The sequence below is a fragment of the Pongo abelii genome, chromosome 15, assembly GCF_028885655.2.
Source record: "Pongo abelii isolate AG06213 chromosome 15, NHGRI_mPonAbe1-v2.0_pri, whole genome shotgun sequence".
NCBI lineage: Eukaryota > Metazoa > Chordata > Mammalia > Primates > Hominidae > Pongo > Pongo abelii.
Genome location: NC_072000.2, coordinates 98,755,371 through 98,775,308, shown reverse-complemented (window position 1 = coordinate 98,775,308; position 19,938 = coordinate 98,755,371). Strand labels below are relative to the sequence as shown.

The following is a 19,938-nucleotide window of genomic DNA, read 5'->3' as shown; positions in this document are numbered from 1 at the left end:
TTTGGAGATTTATATTATAAAATTGAAGTAAGAGGCCTGTTAAAACCAAGCAAATAGAAATGCTCAAAGTCAACATGAAGGAGTCAACAGGGTAAATCGAACAATTTGAAGCCAAGGTCAGAGTTGGGCAAATTAAGAGCCCTATTGCTCTCTGTTATCTAAGCCACCCACGCAGGGCATGTATTTCTGAATAATAAGCCCTAAAGTCCTGCTGGGTCTCCCATAGTCCCCATGCAAGGGTGAGTCCTGCACGCTCAGCCTTGCCTGTGGTTCCCAGAAGGCCTCTGTCACTGCCTGCTCGCTTCCTCTTCCAGGGAAGATACCCCAGTGCCATGTCTTGGGGCAAGAGAAAATGAAGACAGACCTGGAACACGAACGTGGTGGCCTTGCCACAAAGCAAGTGTGTGTTGCTGAAACATCAGCAGAGATTGTCAAAGGGATAAAGAGATAACTTAAAAGGGTTCCTATTGACCAAAATGCAACAAGTTGACCATCTAAAATCAAATCATAATTATAGTTCAATAGGACACATTGAGTCTCTTAAAAGCTTCCAATCCATAATGACCATCATGGCCCATAACCTCAAAAGAGTAAAGTTAAAATAAAGTTCAGAAAAGGTTAGCTGCAATAAAACATTAGTTTTATTAATTTTAACAAGAAGAGGATAAAGCTATAGATGCATTTTTATTCCTTCTTTTAACTATGTTGCCTCTTACAATGTATAGCTTTGCCTTATTTTTCTCCGTCTGAGTAAAGATAAAAAGTAAAGGCCGGGCACAGTGGCTCACACCTGTAACTTCAGCACTTTGGGAGGCCGAGGCGGGCAGATAACTTGAGGCCAGTAGTTTGAGACCAGCCTGGCCAACATGGAGAAACCCTGTCACTACTAAAAATACAAAAATTAACTGGAATTGGTAGCACATGCTTGTAATGCCAGCTACTCTGGAGGCTGAGGCACGAGAATCGCTTGTAATTCCAGAATTCGAGAGGTGGAGTTTGCAGTAAGCCAGGATTGCGCCACTGTACTCCAGCCTGGGTGACTGAGACTCTGTCTCAAACAAACAAACAAAAAAAAGCTGTGAGTAGGCCAAATAGTTCCAGAAAATGCAGAAGTTCCCCCTCCCCTCCCCAACACACAGGAAGCGGCTCAGGAGATTACGCACAGAAGGAAAGTGTGTCTGCTGGGGTTTTGCAAGTTGGTTAATTTGAAAGATGACTGGAGGAGGTGAACAAATGGTGCAAACTTCATTCATTCATTAAATGAGTTATAAGAAGACAGACACAAGTGTCCGTTATGCTAACAGAGCTCTGTGTTAAACACCCCACCAGCATGACCTCATTTAAGCCTCAGAACAACTATGTGGGAAAGAAACTTGTATTCCTATTTTATAGATGAGGAAACCAAGGCTCAGAGAACTGAGGCCCTCCCCCGGATCCAAGTCCGCCTAGCTGCAGTCACCCCACATCCTCTGCATGTCACAGGTGCTCAGAAAGATGCTAAAGGAACCTGGCCCTTCACCTTTAGAAAGCCAAAATGAGCACAGCCCCTAAAGAGGGGATTGATGGCCCTTTTCTGGAAAAAATGGAAGTTTGAATCTGAGGAGGTGTCCCTCAACAACAGGTGCTGCTCCCCAAGTCTGGGGCCAAACGCAGCAGTTGTTCCCCCACTTAGACCCCTGAGACCCATCTATAAGGTTTTTCAGAGCCAGGACACATCCCCAAAGGTCATGGCCTTTGGTGGTTAGCATTGACTTGGGGCCCATCACATGCCAGAGGCTGCCCGAAGTGCTTAAATGTTATTATCTCATTTGATCTTCACAGTCCTGATGGAAGTGACTCTTCTTAGAGTCTTCCTATCTCACAGATGAGGAAACCGAGCAGCAGAGAAGTTAAGTGGCTTGTCTAAGAGCTCACAAAAAGAGCGATAGAGCTAAGGCTTGGCCCCAGATGTTAGATCCCGAGCCCACGCCTTAACCAGTGACCTGCACTGCCTCTCAAAGAAGGAAGCTGGTGCCTGGGAAGGAGGGTGCATAGTGAGGGTGTGCATCGTGCGTATGTGTGTTTGTGGGGTGGCCAGCACTCTCCAGCGCACTTTGCCAATGAGTTCAGCTCCCATGAAGTCCACTGTTGTTCTCCTGACCAGTCACTCAGTCTTGATTTACTTGGCCCAGGGCCACTGGCACACCCCACCCCCTTATCCGATTCCTTGCTGCAGACCCCAAATCTCAACTCTCACATCCCTATCCAGCCCATACCATGAGGCTCCCATCTCCAGGCAGGGCCCTGTGGCTGGGCAGGGCCTCCCCCAGATGCCCTTTATTCATGACCAGCTCACAGGATCTTCCCATGATGCATTTCCTCTGGGGGGATCAGCCCAGATGCTACAATAGACAATTCTGGAAGTAACCACGTGGACAAGACTTTCCCCATCATGTCCTGGGGTTCCTGGGGGCACAGTATCCTTGTGAATGGCCACTGAGTTCTCCCGCCCCTCCCACCCCACCCCCCGGGATTTTGTCCTGGTGCATTTTTCCAGATTATCCCAGCCCTTCCTCCCAGGATGGATGTCCACAGCAGGACATGGGCTGAGCCTAGAGCCCTGCCGAAAGAGCAGGACCCCAAATTCTGAGCCCCTTACTTGCCTCACCTGCTCCCACCCATGCTTTCTTCCTTCCTCCTCCAAAAGTCCCAGCTCCCCACTGCATTCCCTTCTGCACCCAGCCAGGTCCTATGACACACACCTCCCCAGTGCACACAGACCTGCCCAGTCGTGGGGCTGCCCACTGGGCATTTCATAGGTGGCTCAGTCCTCTTCCCTCTGCAGCTGGCCCCAGAAACCTGCCAGTTATTGGTGCCAGGTCTGTGCCAGGAGGGCGAGGCCTGTCATTTCTAGTAATCCTCTGGGCAGTGTGACTGTACCTCTTACGGCAGCTCAAAGGGAGAGGGTGACTTGTCCCGGGTCACAGAGGTGACAGGGCAGGTAGAACAGGTGACATGCAGGGCTGTCTGAGTTTATGAGGGCCCAGTCTTGTGTCTGCCGGGCAATGGGCAAGGCCCTTTCCTGTCCAAGCTCCCCGCCCCTCCCCAACCTATTGCCTCCGCCCGAAGTCTACTTCCTGGGTGGACAGGAACTGGGCACTGTGCCCAGGGCATGCACTGCCTCCACGCAGCAACCCTCAGAGTCCTGAGCTGAACAAAGAAGGAGGAGGGGGTCGGGCCTCCGAGGAAGGCCTAGCCGCTGCTGCTGCCAGGAACTCCAGGTAGGAGGGGCGGCAACCTCCTGCCAGCCTTCAGGCCACTCTCCTGTGCCTGCCAGAGGAGACAGAGCTTGAGGAGAGCAGGAAAGGTGGGACATTGCTGCTGCTGCTCACTCAGTTCCACAGGTGGGAGGGACAGCGGGGCTCGGAGTGGGGGTCATTGTGCAGACGGGAAAACGAAGGTCCAGAGAGGGCAGGAAATGCCCAGGAACTACCGAGGGCAGGCGACCTCAACCACAGCCCAGCGCTGGAGCTGTGAGTGGACGTAGAGTAGCGGAATATCCATTCAGCCAGCTCAGGGGAAGGACAGGGGCCCTGAAGCCAGGGGATGGAGCTGGCAGGGAAGGGAGCTCAGAGAGAAGGGGAGGGGAGTCTGAGCTCAGTTTCCCGCTGCCTGAAAGGAGGGTGGTACCTACTCCCCTCACAGGGTAACTGAATGAGAGACTGCCTGGAGGAAAGCTCTTCAAGTGCGGCCCACTCCACCCCGGTGACACCAGGGAGACCCCGACACGGGGGAGGGAGGGCAGCATCACAAGGGGCTTTCTGGGCACACCCAGCACCCAGCTCTGAGCTTTCCTTGAACTGTTGCATTTTAATCCTCACAGCAGCTAACAAGGTACATACCGTCACCGTCCCCATTTTACAGATAGGGAAATTGAGGCTCGGAGCGGTTAAACAACTCACCTGAGGCCTCACAGCCAGTAAGTGGGTTCCCTGCTCTGAATATGTGTGCTGGAGGATCCTGTGAGTCACTCACCTGGTAGAGCCCCAAGGTGGAGGCGTAAGTGGGACTGGTGAATGACAGAAGGGGCAAAAATGCACTCATCCATTCACTCTGCAAGTATCTACGGCACGTACGCCAGCTCCCAAGCAGGTTTGTGGGTTGCACAGAGGGTGATGCAATCTGATTTAGGCTTTTAAAGGGATTGCAATCAAGTGAGGCCCCACTAGCCTCAACCCTGTACCTCCCCTCCCCCTCCACCCCCAGAAGTCCCCAAAGGCCTCCAACAACCCAAGGATGGGGGCCATGTATCCAAAGAAAATCCAAGCTGTATACACAACACACTAGTTTTCCATGAGCAAAAACAGAAACAGGCCTGAGGCTGGTCAGAATTGAACCTCCTCCTGCTCTGAGCAGCCTGGGGGGCAGGCTAAGCAGAGGGCTGTGCAGACCCACATAAAGAGCCTACTGTGTGCCAGGCACTTCACCCAAGGCACTTCACAAGCATGCTTGGGAATGAAACTTCCAACTCTCTGGGATGCAGGTGAAACAATTCCTGGTTCAGAGAGGTGAAGCGGCCTGCCTGAGGCAGCACAGCTCTTCTTTACAGATGTGCTCTCCCACCTCGACCCTGTCTCATGGCCCCCCATGCCAGCCTGATGGTTGTGTCTGCCTCAGTCATGCTCCACTTTTCCATCGGGACCATCAAGAGGGTGTTTGTGTCTAAGGCTGACTGGGTAACTGGATGAGCGGCCTCTCTGCTCTGAGCCTCAGTTTCGTCATCTGTCAAATGGGCTCTAACCCACTCTGATCTCCCAGGGCGGCAGTAAGTCTTCAGCATCAGGCATTTTGGGGTGACTCAGTAAATGGTAGATCTTGCTACCAATGGAACAGCCACTAAGGATTCTGCAGTGAGAGCAGAGGGCCAGCTAAGTGGTACTCTCCCAGAGACTGTCTGACTCAACGCCACCCCCTCCACCTTGGACACAGGACGCTGTGGTTTCTGAGCCAGGTACAATGACTCCTTTCAGTACGTGCAGTGGAAGCTGTACACTGCCCAGGCAAAGCGTCCAGGCAGCGTGGGCGGGCGACTCAGAGCCCAGCCGGTGGACTTAGCCCCTGTTTGCTCCTCCGATAACTGGGGTGACCTTGGTTAATATTCACCAGCAGCCTCCCCCATTGCCCCTCTGCATCCACTGCTTAAATACGGACGAGGACAGGGTTCTGTCTCCTCAGCCTCAGGCACCACCACTAACCTGGGACAGTGAATCGTAAGTATGCCTTTCACTGCGAGAGGTTCTGGAGAGGACTCTGAGTCCCCCACAGCCCAGGCAGGCAGCAGGTCTGGGGCAGGAGGGGGGTTGCGGAGTGGGTGTCTGCCCGCTGAGATGCAGGGCAGATGGAGGGGCTGCAGCTGAGGTCCTATTTTCATAATAACAGCAGGCATGAGGGTTGTGTCCTGCTTCCCAGTCCTGCCCGGTCCCCCCTCGGTACCTCCTAGTGGATACACTGGCTCTTGTAAGCAGAAGTGGATGAGGGTGTCTAGGTCTGCAGTCCTGGCACCCCAGGAGGGGGGACACCAGCCAAGATACAACAACGGCAACAAAGCGCAGCCATTTCTTTCTGTTTGCGTAGCTCCTGTGTCTGTCGGGGGCTCCTGTCTGTTGTCTCCTATAAGCCTCACCACCTCTCCTACTGCTTGGGCATGCATCTTTCTCCCCTTCTATAGATGAGGAGGTTAAGGTCCAGAGAGGGGTGGGGAGGAACACCGGTTCGCATTCTCCATCCCCTCCAGATATGACCAGGAACAGACCTGTGCCTCAGCCTTACATCAAAATGGGCCTCCCCATGAACCATGGACCTCTGGGCCCTCCTGTCCCAGTGGAGGACAGGAAGCTGTGAGGGGCACCGTCACCCAGGGCTCAAGCTGGCATTCCTGAATAATCGTTCTGCGCCAGGCCACGGCTAAGCTCAGTGCATGACTGAGCTTCATAACCCTCCAAGGCAGTTACTAGGGTGATTCCCATTTTACAGGTGAGGAAGATGGGGACAGAGAGGTTAATAACTGGCCCCAAATCACACACCACCCATAATTCGGGCTCAGGCACCTGGCTCCAGGCCCCGAACTCTTGAGCCTGGCCCTAGTGCTCACTGTTTCTCTTGGGTCTCAGGCGCTGGATGGGGAACAGGAAACCTGGGCTGGACTTGAGGCCTCTCTGATGCTCAGTGACTTCAGACAGTTGCTCAACCTCTCTGTTCTCTTGGGCAAAACATGATAACCTTGGACTTCTGTCCCCTCCCCTCACCCCACCCGACCTTGATCTCTGGAGTGTTGGAAGGATTTAATTTTTCCTGCACTGAGTTTTGGAGACGGGTCAAAAAGATGCCCAAGGCCAAGGCGGCCAGTTTCCTGTAGAATGCCTCTAAAAGACCTGCAGTAATAGCAGCAAGAACTGATATTCTCGAGAACTTACTGTGCAGCAGGCACTTCTTGGCATTTTGTGCATATTTAATTTCACAATAGCTCTATGACGAAGTCCACCTTTCTCATCTCCAGGAAACTGAGGTTCAGAGAGGTTAAGTAACTTGTCCAAGGTCACACAGCTAATAGCAAGTTGATCTGGAGCAATTTGGCCTCAGAGCCTCTAGTTTTAGCCACAAACTGATGCTCCCCTCTTCATTTAGCCAGGCTGCCTCTGAAGCTTTCTGATTCAAGACTTGTGGCTTCAGCTTTGTACACAGAGATGATTAAATGTCAGGTTTTGGAGTCAAATCTGTTTAATCCCAGACAAAACATTTAGGATTAAATCTCAATTTTGTAAGCAAGTAGCTCTGCGATTTTTAGTGAGTTATTTAATGCTCTTTGGGGCTCAATTTTTCTATCTGTAAAATAGGGCTAATAATTTGCACCTTATAGGGTAAGCTTTGAGGACAGATTAGATGATACAGCGCCTGTAAAACACCAGGTGTCAGTAAGTGTGGCAATGATGGTGACGCTGAGGCTGATGTTTGCTTAGCATAGGGTTAGGCAGCTGGCAGGCAGTAAACAAATAGTTGGATAATTTAATGGAAAATTTGCCAAACTCAGATGCTGTTCACTGCTGAGCAGGAGCCCCTTCCTGCTGAAATGGTCCTAGGGAGTGCAGCAGCTGTCCAGGAAGAAATCTACCATCTCTCGGGCAGGAGCTCAACCTGTGTGCAGGTACAGGGAGGGCTTCCATACCTAGTGCCCACTCATGCATTACGTCAGTTATTCCTCATCTCTGTCCAAAGGATTCTTTTCTCCATTGTACAGCTATGAAGCCAATGCTCAAAGAAGTGAAGTCATTTACCCCAGGCCCCCTGCCAGTAAGTGACAGGGCCTGGTCACACTTCGGTTTATTTATTGCCCAGTTCAACAGGTTGTTTGACCATAAGCGAGATTCTCTTCCCTGCACCCTGCCGGGTTGCTCTTGGTCCCTCATTTTATGCTCCCGGGTAGAAATGGTGTGAGATTAGGCAGGAAGTGGCTCGCTTCCCTCTCCCTGGCCCTGCAAAGAGTGCTCCCACCTGCCCGGATCCCAGAAATGTCACCATGAAGTCTTCATTCTTTTGGTTTAAAGCTTGGCCTCAATGTCCATACACCATGGGGTACTTGGCCATCCACTTTCTCCTCTCCAGTCGCCCTCCCAGGCACTAGCTTTTAGGGGTGCAGGGTGCTGCCTCTGATAGAAGGGCCAGGAGAGAGCAGGTTTTGGAGTCCTGATGTTATAAGGAACAGTGTGGGAGGCATAATGAACCCAACACGATGCTGGAGACCAATGTCACAGCCCAATTCTGACTTTCATCCTCTGAGATTTGAGGACACAGCTGTCTCAGTCCATGATCTGAGTGCTGGGAAAGCCAAGACTTCTTCCAGCTTTGTCACTGACTTGCTGTGTAGCCTCAACAAGGCCCTGACCCTCTCTGGGCTTCAAACTCTTCACTGTGAAACGAGGAAACAAGAGTAGGTGATGTGACGCCAGAAGAGATGGATGGGTGTGGGGGAATGTGCTCCTCCCAGCTGTCACCCCCTCTCCACATCCCCCTGCACCAGCCTCACCACCTCCTTTGAGCCCAGTAGCCCCCTGTCTAGGAGGGCACCTCCCTCATGCCTAGCCATGGGAATTCTCCATCTGTTTTGCTACACTGAACCCAGATGCCATTCTAACCAAGAATCCTGGCTGGGTGCAGGGGCTCTCGCCTGTAACCCCAGCACTTTGGGAGGCTGAGGCAGGTGGATCAAGAGATCAGGAGTTCAAGAGCTGCCTGGCCAACACGGTGAAACCTCGGCTCTACTAAAAATACAAAAATTAGCCAGGCGTGGTGGCATGCGCCTGTAATCCCAGCTATTTGGGAAGCTGAGGCAGAAGAATTTCTTGAACCCAGGAGGTGGAGGTTTCCGTGAGCCGAGATCACGCCACTGCACTCCACCCTGGGAGATAAAGCGAGACTCTGTCTCAAAAAAAAAAAAAAAACAAAAAAAAAACCCTATGTTAGCGTACAGAGGACCCCAGTGAAGTCTTCTCCCAGCCCCACTTTGCACAACTGGGGAGAGTGAGGCCCCAGGACCAGGGGATTCTTGCTCAAGGCCAAGTGGATAGTGATGGCCCTGCCAAGGCTAGAAGCCACAACTTCTGGCCCTGAGGCCACTCAGCATACTTAGTGTCCCCACCCTGCAGAGGCCCAACTTCCTCGTGACCACTGAGCCCTGTAATGATGGGGGAATTTCCATCAACCGTGAAGGACTGCACAAAGTTCAGTTGAGAAGTGAAACGGAAATCTAAGGGAGATGGAAATGTACAGCACTAATTTTAGCACCGTCTTCAGTTCTAACAACACTAGCTAGCTGAAGAAAAATACAAACACATATTATGTAATGTGTGGTCTGTTCCATTTGGATTACTTAGAGGCACAAGGGCCAGGAGAAAGGTGGTGGAGAGAAACCAGTTTTGCGCTTCATTTTGTTGCTTTATTGGAAAGAAACTTTTAAAAGTCCAAGGGGGTCGAAGAATCTCAATATTTGTTATTTCCAACTTTTTTTCTCCAGTTTTTCATTTCCCAAATTCAAGGACCCCTTTTTCTTTGTATTTTGTTAAGACGATGATTTTAGTTTTGTGACTAATAGTTAACTATGTGGCTGCCAGGCATATTCTCCTCAGCTAGGACCTCAGTTTTCCCATCTGCGAAGACGGCAGGTTCTACCTAGGGGGCTGCAGGCTGGTGGTCCGAAGCCTGGGCATATCTGGAGTAGAAGGAGCACTGTGGGGCAGGGCAGGCTCTGTGTTGCTGTGGATGACATTGACTTTGACCATTGCTCGGCAGAGCCTGCTCTCGCTGGTTCAGCCACAGGCCCCACCACTCCCTATTGTCTCAGCCCCAGGTATGAAACATGTATTCCTCACTGGCCTATCACCTGAAGGCTTTGAATTTGCAACACCTGCCAACCCCTCCCTCAAAAGAGTTGCCCTCTCAGATCCTTTTGATGTGAGGTTTGGTGTCTAGACTTATTTCACTAAATTCTCATACATAAACCTCACTTTATGTATGAGGCAAAATGAGGACCAGGGAGATGAATGACTTGTCCTGGCTTATACACCTGGAAAGTGACAGAGTCAGATTAGATCTCAGGTCTATCTGAAGCTAAAAGAGGTGTTTTCTCACTTCCCACCTCCCCCATCTCCTTTAAAGCAGCACAAACCCCTGCTTTCAAGGAGAGATGAGCGTCTCTAAAGCCCCTGACAGCAAGAGCTCAGAACTGGGACACCACTGGTGACCCAGATGGCAGGTAAGCTGACTGCAGGGACATCAGCCTATTCTTGTGTCTGGGACCACAGAGCATTGTGGGGACAGCCCCTTCTCTTGGGAAAAAAAACCCTAAGGGCTGAGGATCCTTGTGAGTGTTGGGTGGGAACAGCTCCCGGGGGTTTAATCACAGCCCCGCCGTGCTCTAGCTGTTGCCATTGTGCAAGATGCATTTCCCTTCTGTGCAGCAGTTTCCCCGGCCACTCAATAGTGGGATTAGATAGAAGCCCTCCAAGGGTTTCCAGCTTGATGTGATTCTTGATTCTGATCTGGCCCGATTTCTGGATAATCGTGGGCAGGCCCATTCCTCTTCTTGTGCCTCATTTTCTTCTTTTGTAAAACAATGGCTATACCATTTGCATCTTAGGGTCATTGCAGATGTAAGTGTTGCTGTCCAGAGCCTGGGCACAGGACCTAGATGTAGGATTCTGGTTCTGCTACTTCTTCAGTGACATTGAATAGCTGACCTAATCTCTCTGGCTTTGGTTTCTTCACCTGTAAAAGAAGGATAGTAGCATTAGCACCTCACAGGACTGTTACAAGAAAGCAATGAGTTAACACATGTGAGCATGGAGAACAGTGCTTGGCATATGGTAAGCACTACATACATTTTGCTATTCTTCTGATTCTTTCAGTGTTGCTGATGTCGGCAAGTACTTGGCACAGGCTAGTTTAATAACCCCTAGGCACTTCCACGTGGTGTCAATCCCTGATCACTGGGAGTCACATGTGCCCTGACTCGTGGCCTGGCCCCCCCCATCTCTGTCTTGCAGAACAATGCCATCTTCTGTCTCGTGGGGCATCCTCCTGCTGGCAGGCCTGTGCTGCCTGGTCCCTGTCTCCCTGGCTGAGGATCCCCAGGGAGATGCTGCCCAGAAGACGGATACATCCCACCATGATCAGGATCACCCAACCTTCAACAAGATCACCCCCAACCTGGCTGAGTTTGCCTTCAGCCTATACCGCCAGCTGGCACACCAGTCCAACAGCACCAATATCTTCTTCTCCCCAGTGAGCATCGCTACAGCCTTTGCAATGCTCTCCCTGGGGACCAAGGCTGACACTCACAGTGAAATCCTGGAGGGCCTGCATTTCAACCTTACGGAGATTCCGGAGGCTCAGGTCCATGAAGGCTTCCAGGAACTCCTCCGTACCCTCAACCAGCCAGACAGCCAGCTCCAGCTGACCACTGGCAATGGCCTGTTCCTCAACGAGAGCCTGAAGCTAGTGGATAAGTTTTTGGAGGATGTTAAAAAGTTGTACCACTCAGACGCCTTCACTGTCAACTTCGGGGACACCGAAGAGGCCAAGAAACAGATCAACGATTATGTGGAGAAGGGAACGCAAGGGAAAATTGTGGATTTGGTCAAGGAGCTTGACAGAGACACAGTTTTTGCTCTGGTGAATTACATCTTCTTTAAAGGTAAGGTTGCTCAACCAGCCTGAGCTGTTCCCATAGAAACAACCAAAAATATTCTCAAACCATCAGTTCTTGAACTCTCCTTGGCAATGCATTATGGGCCATAGCAATGCTTGTCAGCGTGGGTTCTTCAGTTTTCTACACACAAACACTAAAATGTTTTCCATCATTGAGTAATTTGAGGAAATAATAGATTAAATTGTCAAAACCGCTGACAGCTCTGCAGAACTTTTCAGAGCCTTTAATGTCCTTGTGTATACTGTATATGTAGAATATATAATGCTTAGAACTATAGAACAAATTGTAATACACTGCATAAAGGGATAGTTTCATGGAACATACTTTAGACGACTCTAGTGTCCCAGAAGCAGTATCAGTTTTGCAGTCTGAAAGACCTGGGTTCAAATCCTGCCTCTACCACGATTAGCTTTTGACACAAACAATGCATTCTACCTCTTTCAGGTACTAATTTCCCATCTTAGCATGGACAAAACAGCATCCTTGCTGTCAGGTTTTTTTAGGATTAAACAAATGACAAAGACTGTGGGGATGGTATGTGGCATACAGCAGGTGATGGACTCTTCTGTATCTCAGGCTGCCTTCCTGCCCCTGAGGGGTTAAAATGCCAGGGTGCTGGGGGCCCCAGGGCATTCTAAGCCAGCTCCCACTGTCCCAGGAAAACAGCATAGAGGAAGGGAGGTGGGAGGCAAGGCCAGGTGCTGCTTCCTCCACTCTGAGGCTCCCTTGCTCTTGAGGCAAAGGAGGGCAGTGGAGAACAGCCAGGCTGCAGTCAGCACAACTGAGGTCCTGGCTCTGCTGTGGCCTTAGGGCAGGCCCAGGTCGCTCTCCAGCCCCCGTCTCCTCCTTCTGTCCAATGAGAAACCTGGGATCAGGGGTCCCTGAGGCCCCTGTCCACTCTGCATGCCTCAATGGTGAAGCTCTCTTGGTATGGCAGATGGGAGGCTGCTCAGGCATCTGCATTTCCCCTGCCAATCTAGAGGATGAGGAAAGCTCTCAGGAATAGTAAGCAGAATGTTTGCCCTGGATGAATAACTGAGCTGCCAATTAACAAGAGGCAGGGAGCCTTAGACAGGAGGTACTAAATATGCCTGATGCTCCAACATTTTATTTGTAATATCCAAGACACCCTCAAATAAACATATAATTCCAATAAAAATGCACAGCCACGATGGCATCTCTTAGCCTGACATCGCCGCGATGTAGAAATTCTGCATCTTCCTCTAGTTTTGAGTTATCCTCACACAATCTTTTTCGGCAGCTTGGATGGTTGGTTTCAGCACCTTTTACAGATGATGAACTGAGCCTTGAGGGATGTGTGTTGTCAAGGGGGCTCAGGGCTTCTCAGGGAGGGGACTCAGGGTCCCTTTATTCTGCCACACTCTTCCAAACCTTCACTCACCCCTAGTGATGCCCACCTTCCATTCTCTCCAGGCAAATGGGAGAGACCCTTTGAAGTCAAGGACACCAAGGAAGAGGACTTCCACGTGGACGAGGTGACCACCGTGAAAGTGCCCATGATGAGGCGTTTAGGCATGTTTAACATCCACTACTGTGAGAAGCTGTCCAGCTGGGTGCTGCTGATGAAATATCTGGGCAATGCCACCGCCATCTTCTTCCTGCCTGACGAGGGGAAACTACAGCACCTGGAAAATGAACTCACCCACGATATCATCACCAAGTTCCTGGAAAATGAAAACAGAAGGTGATTCCCCAACCTGAGGGTGACCAAGAAGCTGCCCGCACCTCTTAGCCACGTTGGGACTGAGGCCCATCAGGACTGGCCAGAGGGCTGGGGAGGGTGGACCTCACATCGCTGGGTCACAGCTACTGCAGAGGCCACCACTGAGTTCAGGCAGCACCATCCATGCTCCATGAGGAGGACAGTACCCAGGGGTGAGGAGGTAAAGGTCTCATCCCTGGGGACTTCCCACTCCAGCATGGACACTGTCCCTTCCCAATATCCAGTGCCCAGGGCAGGGACAGCAGCACCACCACACGTTCTGGCAGAAGCAAGAAGGAACAGATGGGCTTCCTGGCAAAGGCAACAGTGGAGTGTGGAGTTCAAGGGCAGAATGTCCTTGGGGGGACGGAGGAAGAGCCTGTGTGACAAGGCCCAGAAAAGCAAAGTTTGGAATTGGAACAGCCAGAGCATGTTAGCAGAAGGCTTGCGTTTCTCTGTCACTTTATCGGTGCTGTTAGATTGGGTGTCCTGTAGTAAATGATACTTGAACATGAGCCACGCATTAGTGTATGTGTGTGCATTCGTAATTATGCCCATGCCCTGCTGATCTAGTTCATTTTATACACTGTAAAACCAAGATGAAAATACAGGAAGTGTCGGGTTCATAATAGGAATCAAGGCTGGAATTTCTCTGGTCCATGCCAGCACCTCCTGAGGTCTCTGCTCCAGGGGTTGAGAAAGAACAAAGATGCTGAGAGGGTAATGGATCAGAGAGCCCAGAGCCAGGCTGCCTGCTCACACCAGACCCTGCTCAGGGCAGCATTGTCTCCCTATGGAAAACCAGAGGGGAGCACTCAGCCTGGTGTGGTCACTCTTCTCTTATCCACTAAACGGGTGTCACTGGGCACTGCCACCAACCCCATGTTTCCCTGGGTGTAGGGCCCTGGGGATGTTCCAGGCTGGGGGCCAGGTGACCCAACACTACAGGGCAGGATGAGACAGGCTTCCAGAACACCTAGAATATCAGAGGAGGTGGCATTTCAAGCTTTCGTGATTCATTTGATGTTAACATTCTTTGACTCAATGTAGAAGAGCTAAAAGTAGAACAAACCAAAGCCGAGTTCCCATCTTAGTGTGGGTGGAGGACACAGGAGTAAGTGGCAGAAATAATCAGAAAAGAAAACACTTGCACTGTGGTGGGTCCCAGAAAAACAAGAGGAATGCTGTGCCATGCCTTGAATTTCTTTTTTGCACAGCAGGTCTGCCAGCTTACATTTACCCAAACTGTCCATTACTGGAACCTATGATCTGAAGAGAGTGCTGGGTCAACTGGGCATCACTAAGGTCTTCAGCAATGGGGCTGACCTCTCAGGGGTCACGGAGGAGGCACCCCTGAAGCTCTCCAAGGTGAGATCACCCTGACGACCTTGTTGCACCCTGGTATCTGTAGGGAAGAATGTGTGGGGGCTGCAGCTCTGTCCTGAGGCTGAGGAAGGGGCCAAGGGAAACAAATGAAGACCCAGGCTGAGCTCCTGAGGATGCCCGTGATTCACTGACACGGGATGTGGTAAAACAGCAAACCCAGGCAGGGGCCTGCTGTGCAGCTGGCACTTTTGGGGCCTCCCTTGAGGTTGTGTCACTGACCCTGAATTTCATCTTTGCCCAGGACCTTCTAGACATTGGGCCTTGATTTATCCATATTGACACAGAAAGCTTTGGGCTAAGTTGTTTCAAAGGACTTTCTGACTCCTTCGATCTGTGAGATTTGGTGTCTGAATTAATGAATGATTTCAGCTAAAGATGACACTTATTTTGGAAAACTAAAGGTGACCAATGAACAACTGCAGTTCCGTGAATGGCTGCATTATCTTGGGGTCTGGGCGCTGTGAAGGTCACTGCCAGGGTCCATGTCCTCAAGGAGCTTCAAGCCGTGTACTAGAAAGGAGAGAGCCCTGGAGGCAGACATGGAGTGACGATGCTCTTCCCTGTTCTGAGTTGTGGGTGCACCTGAGCAGGGGGAGAGGCGCTTGTCAGGCAGATGGACAGAGGGGAGCCAGCCCCATCAGCCAAAGCCTTGAGGAGGAGCAAGGCCTGTGTGACAGGGAGGGAGAGGATGTGCAGGGCCAGGGCCGTCCAGGGGGAGAAAGGCCCGAGTGAGCGCTTTCTGGGAGGTGTCCACGTGAGCCTCGCTCGAGGCCTGGGCTGGGGCACAGCTCAGCCTTAGAACGTGTCTCTGCTTCTCTCCCCTCCAGGCCGTGCATAAGGCTGTGCTGACCATTGACGAGAAAGGGACTGAAGCTGCTGGGGCCATGTTTTTAGAGGCCATACCCATGTCTATTCCCCCCGAGGTCAAGTTCAACAAACCCTTTGTCTTCTTAATGATTGAACAAAATACCAAGTCTCCCCTTTTCGTGGGAAAAGTGGTGAATCCCACCCAAAAATAACTGCCTCTCACTTCTCAGCCCCTCCCCTCCATCCCTGGCCCCCTCCCTGGATGACATTAAAGAAGGGTTTAGCTGGTCCCTGCCTGCATGTGACTGCAAACCCCTCCCATGTTGTCTCTGAGTCTTCCTTTGCCTGCTGAGGCTGTGTGTGGGCTCCAGGTAACAGTGCTCTCTTCAGGCCCCCTGAACTGTGTTCATGGAGCATCTGGCTGGGAAGGCACGTGCTGGGCTTGAATCCAGAGGGGACTGAATCCTCAGCTTATGGACCTGGGCCCATCTGTTTCTGGAGAGCTCCAGTCTTCCTTGTCCTGTCTTGGAGTCCCCAAGAAGGAATCACAGGGGAGGAACCAGATACCAGCCCATGACCCTGCTCCACCAAGCATCTTCGTGTCCCCCTGCTCATCCCCCACTCCCCCCAACTCAGAGTTCCTCATCCTGCCAGGGCTGGCTATGCCCACCCCAAGGCTGCCCTTCTGGGGGCCCCAGAACTGCCTGATCGTGCCCTGGCCTGTTCTGTGTCATCTGCAACAACACGAGAGAGAGGACCATGTCATCTTCTTGTCCCGCTGTCACCTAACCAGGCTTGGGCCCTGCACCTCTCAGGAACTTCTGGAAAATGACTGAGGCAGATTCTTCCTCAAGCCCATTCTCCATGGGGCGACAAGGACACCTATTCTGTCCTTGTCCTTCCATCACTGCCCCATAAAGCCTCACATATCTCCGTTTAGAATCAGGTCCCTTCTCCCCAGATGAAGAGGAGGGTCTCTGCTTCTTTTTCTCTGTCTCCTCCTCAGACTCGACCAGGCCCAGCAGGCCCCAGAAGACCATTACCCTATATCCCTTCTCCTCCCTAGTCACATGGCCATAGGCCTGCTGATGGCTCAGGAAGGCCATTGCAAGGATTCCTCAGCTATGGGAAAGGAAGCATATCACCCATTGACCCCTGCAACCCCTCCCTTTCCTCCCCTGAGTCCTGACTGGGGCCACATGCAGCCTGACTTCTTCGTGCCTGTTGCTGTCCCTACAGTCTTCAGGGGGCAGTGCAGCTCCAGTGCCATGGCAAGAGGCTGTTCCTGAATAGCCCTTGTGGTAAGGGCCAGGAGGGTCCTTCCATCCTCCAAGGCCCTGCTAAAGAGCACAGCAGCCAGGAAGTCCCCCGGGCCCCCAGCTGAAGGACAGCCTGCTCCCTGTCTCTACCAGGAATGGCCTTGTCCTGTGGAAGGCACTGCCCCATCCCAAACTAATCTAGGAATCACTGTCTAACCACTCACTATCATGAATGTGTACTTAAAGGATGAGGTTGAGTCATACCAAACAGTGATTTCTGTAGTTCAAAATGGTGAAATTAGCAACTCTACATGATTCAGTCTAATCAATGGATACCAACTGTTTCCCACACAAGTCTCCTGTTCTCTTAAGCTTACTCACTGACAGCCTTTCACTCTCCACAAATACATTAAAGATATGACCATCACCAAGCCCCCTAGGATGACACCAGACCTGAGAGTCTGAAGACCTGGATCCAAGTTCTGACTCTTCCCCCTGCCAGCTGTGTGACCTTCGTGAAGTCACCAAACTTCTCTGAGCCCCAGTCATTGCTAGTAAGACCTGCCTTTGAGTTGGTATGATGTTCAAGTCAGATAATAAAACGTGTATACACATTAGAACAGAGAATAAATAGAACTACATTTCTTGCATTTATGAGCTTTCTGTGAATCAGACATTCCTATGAATTACCTACCCTGGCTGTTTCTCATTTAATCACTGTAGCAGCACTGTGATGTGTGAGTAGATCTGCTGTGCTCTTAAACTCCAAATCTGAGGAAAGTGAGGCTCAGAGAGGCTACTGGTCTCCCACAATGTCACATAGCTCGTAAGTGGCAAAGCTGGCTTGATGGGCTACTTGTTCCTCTGAATCATACCACCTCACCACACTCTCCCCTTCGAGGGTCACGCTAAACTTCTGCAGAGGTAATTCCTCCTTAAACCATAAGTGTTGCTGGTGGCCCACAGCTCAAGCCTAGCACACTGCATGAGAAAAACACCCTGTGCCCAGTGTGGAGCAGGCATTGAGCTGAAGGTGATGAGCAGAAGCTCATCCACCAGATGTTGACACAGCCCGCAGCCTTGGGCGACCCACAGGACTCCACTTATTTAACTGGCATTTGGTAGGAGAACAGAGGCAGAGTCAAAGACAAGTTGGCTTTCTGGAGAGCCCAGGGCAGGGAAGAAAGGTGCAGCACTGAGGGCAGTCACCTTAGACACCATCGTTTCACTTTGAAGAATTGTCTGTCACACACAAGTTGACAGTCAGGCTGGGAGAGACCCCATTCAAACTAGCATAACCTCCCAGAGGGAATTCCTGGGCTCCCCTGGGAATCAACAGGGATCATTCAAGGATGGGCAGAGTGTCATGACAACCTCATTATGAGAAAGACAAATATACGTCACAAGTCCGTGATGGGACAACCATAAGACCTCAGCTTCACTGTATCTTCCAGAGTTTTAAAAAAATGTATTCACTGTCCAGTGTGATCCTCCAGACAGGTCCTACAGGACACAGCCTAGGAATCATTATCCCCAAAATACACATGGGGAAACTCAGGCCCAGAAGGTCAAATGCTCTGTCCAGTGTGGGCCTGGAAGGCAGGTCTTCTCCACTGTTAGGCCTGGCTGTCCCCAACTGCACATACTTCCTCAGTCCATAAGGGATCATGATAAACAACTCCGTCTTCCAGGACCACACTGCATCAACCTGCTGTGCCCTAACATCAGCTAAAGGCCAAGCTGCGGGGCACCCTGGGTATTTCAAGTCAGTTTCCCTCTGCAGGCAGGAACCTCATCCTGCTCTGAAACAGATGAGAGGGAAATGCAGAAAACAGCTTCCAGCTCAGCCAGGAACCTTAGAGTCATGACCTTTTACCTCGCTTAGGAGTTTGCAGGGGAGAGAACACACGAATTTTAAATTTTAAGCCTAAATAAAGGAAGCCTTGGTTTGAAGTGCAAGCTCTGCCAGACAGGGGGCACCCTGTGAGCCCCATTTGTTAAGAGGACAATAGTCAGGGAGCTTCCAGGCTCTCACACCAGAAACAGGAAATACAGATTTCACATTGATCTCCTTCCCAGGAGCAACTTGATCCTCTCCATAAATCCGAGTGGGGAGCGTTTATTCAAACAACAAACAAGCAAACATGAGCCGTGTATGGGGGATGGAATGAAACCCAGGTCCATCCCTGGGAGAATGCTGGTCTATGGCAGTGGGGAACAGTGAATAAATGAGGCGTACATCCATGGATCTGGGTGGAGAGGGTCAGGGTGTAACCCAGGACCTTTCCAGAGGCATGAGAAACAGTCAGCCTACACCCACAGATGACCTCAAACACCCCAAGGGCTCCTTGAAAGGCTGAAGCCTTTATGTTGTTCTTGGTTGGATAATTCACAGGCAATGGAGTAAACAAGGCACGCCACGGGACTCAGAACCAGGGACAGCTTCTGCAGGAACCTGGGTCAGTTCTAAAAGGACAAATGGAATGACCCTGAGTAGAGAAGTCAGAGAAAGGCACTCTCACTGAGGCAAACTCCCTCCCCAGCAGGGACCCAGGCAGCAACCCGGAAAAGCAGGAGTGTCACTATTGTATCATATTGGAGAGGGCAGGCTGTGTGATCTCAGGGAAGTTCCTCAACTTCTCTGTGCCGTAGTTTCCTCATCTGCAAAATGTAAATCAAATTTGAGGTTTCAATGAAATGACTTATTTCTCTAAAGTTCCTTGTCCTTGTCCCATGCAGCCCAGAAATCTTCCTCTGGCCTAGTTGTAGAGCCACGGATAGGCCTGGCCTAAATCTCACATTGCTGGAGATGGTGAAGCTGACCAGCATGAGAGGTCAGTTTTTAGAAGCCCAAATCCCAACAGGCATAAGCCTCACCCTCCAATATCAGCTCTATCAGAAACAAACAAACAAAAACGTGTCTTATCCATTTGTCCTTTTCCTCAAATGGGTGGCACTTGGGCAGGGCAGAAGGGCTGGTTATCCAAACTTGGAAGATGCTGACAGCAGACGCTTTAATGGCAGTAGGAGTTTTCTGATAACTATCATTGGTATCACGCTTACTATTGAAATCGTGACATCAGGAATGATGAAAGGAACTAGAGTCAGATGGTCTGGGGCAGGGAAGTGAGGAGCTGAAACCTCCTTCAGTCTGGTTGCTGTGTCCCCAGGGTGGGTAGATCCCCTCTGTTCATCCCACATGGGACAAGTAGAGTGGGAGAGGAATCAACCCTTTCTAAAGGGTTGAAGCATTGAGCTGTGAGTTTCTTGGTTGCTGCAGCACAATCCTTGCCCATCCTGACTGATACCACCAGAATTCGTGAAATGCATCAAAGAAGTCATCACCTACTACACAAGCCTGGAAGGGTGACTAAGATCTGAAAAACACCGCGAAGGCTAAAGGAACTCCCACAAGGAAACTCCATTAGAAAGTTCTAGTTACAAGATGCTCAGCACAGGCCATGCAGAAATACGCCCAGATCCGGTGGTGAGAAAGGAAGGGTAGGAATGTGAGTGCTGAGTCA

General features: G+C 50.9%; 1 protein-coding gene across 7 annotated transcripts; it reads left to right on the top strand.

Annotated features, from left to right (window-relative positions):
- Positions 1-3,107: 3,107 nt before the first annotated feature.
- Positions 3,108-17,064, top strand: SERPINA1 (serpin family A member 1). Of its 7 annotated transcripts, none has more exons than XM_054529612.2 (5): positions 3,108-3,260; positions 10,575-11,224; positions 12,674-12,944; positions 14,183-14,330; positions 15,176-17,064. In XM_054529612.2, the coding sequence occupies exons 2-5, from the start codon at positions 10,579-10,581 to the stop codon at positions 15,365-15,367; spliced, it is 1,257 nt and encodes a 418-aa protein (XP_054385587.2). In that variant the 5' UTR covers positions 3,108-3,260; positions 10,575-10,578; the 3' UTR covers positions 15,368-17,064.
- The last annotated feature ends 2,874 nt before the right edge of the window (positions 17,065-19,938 follow it).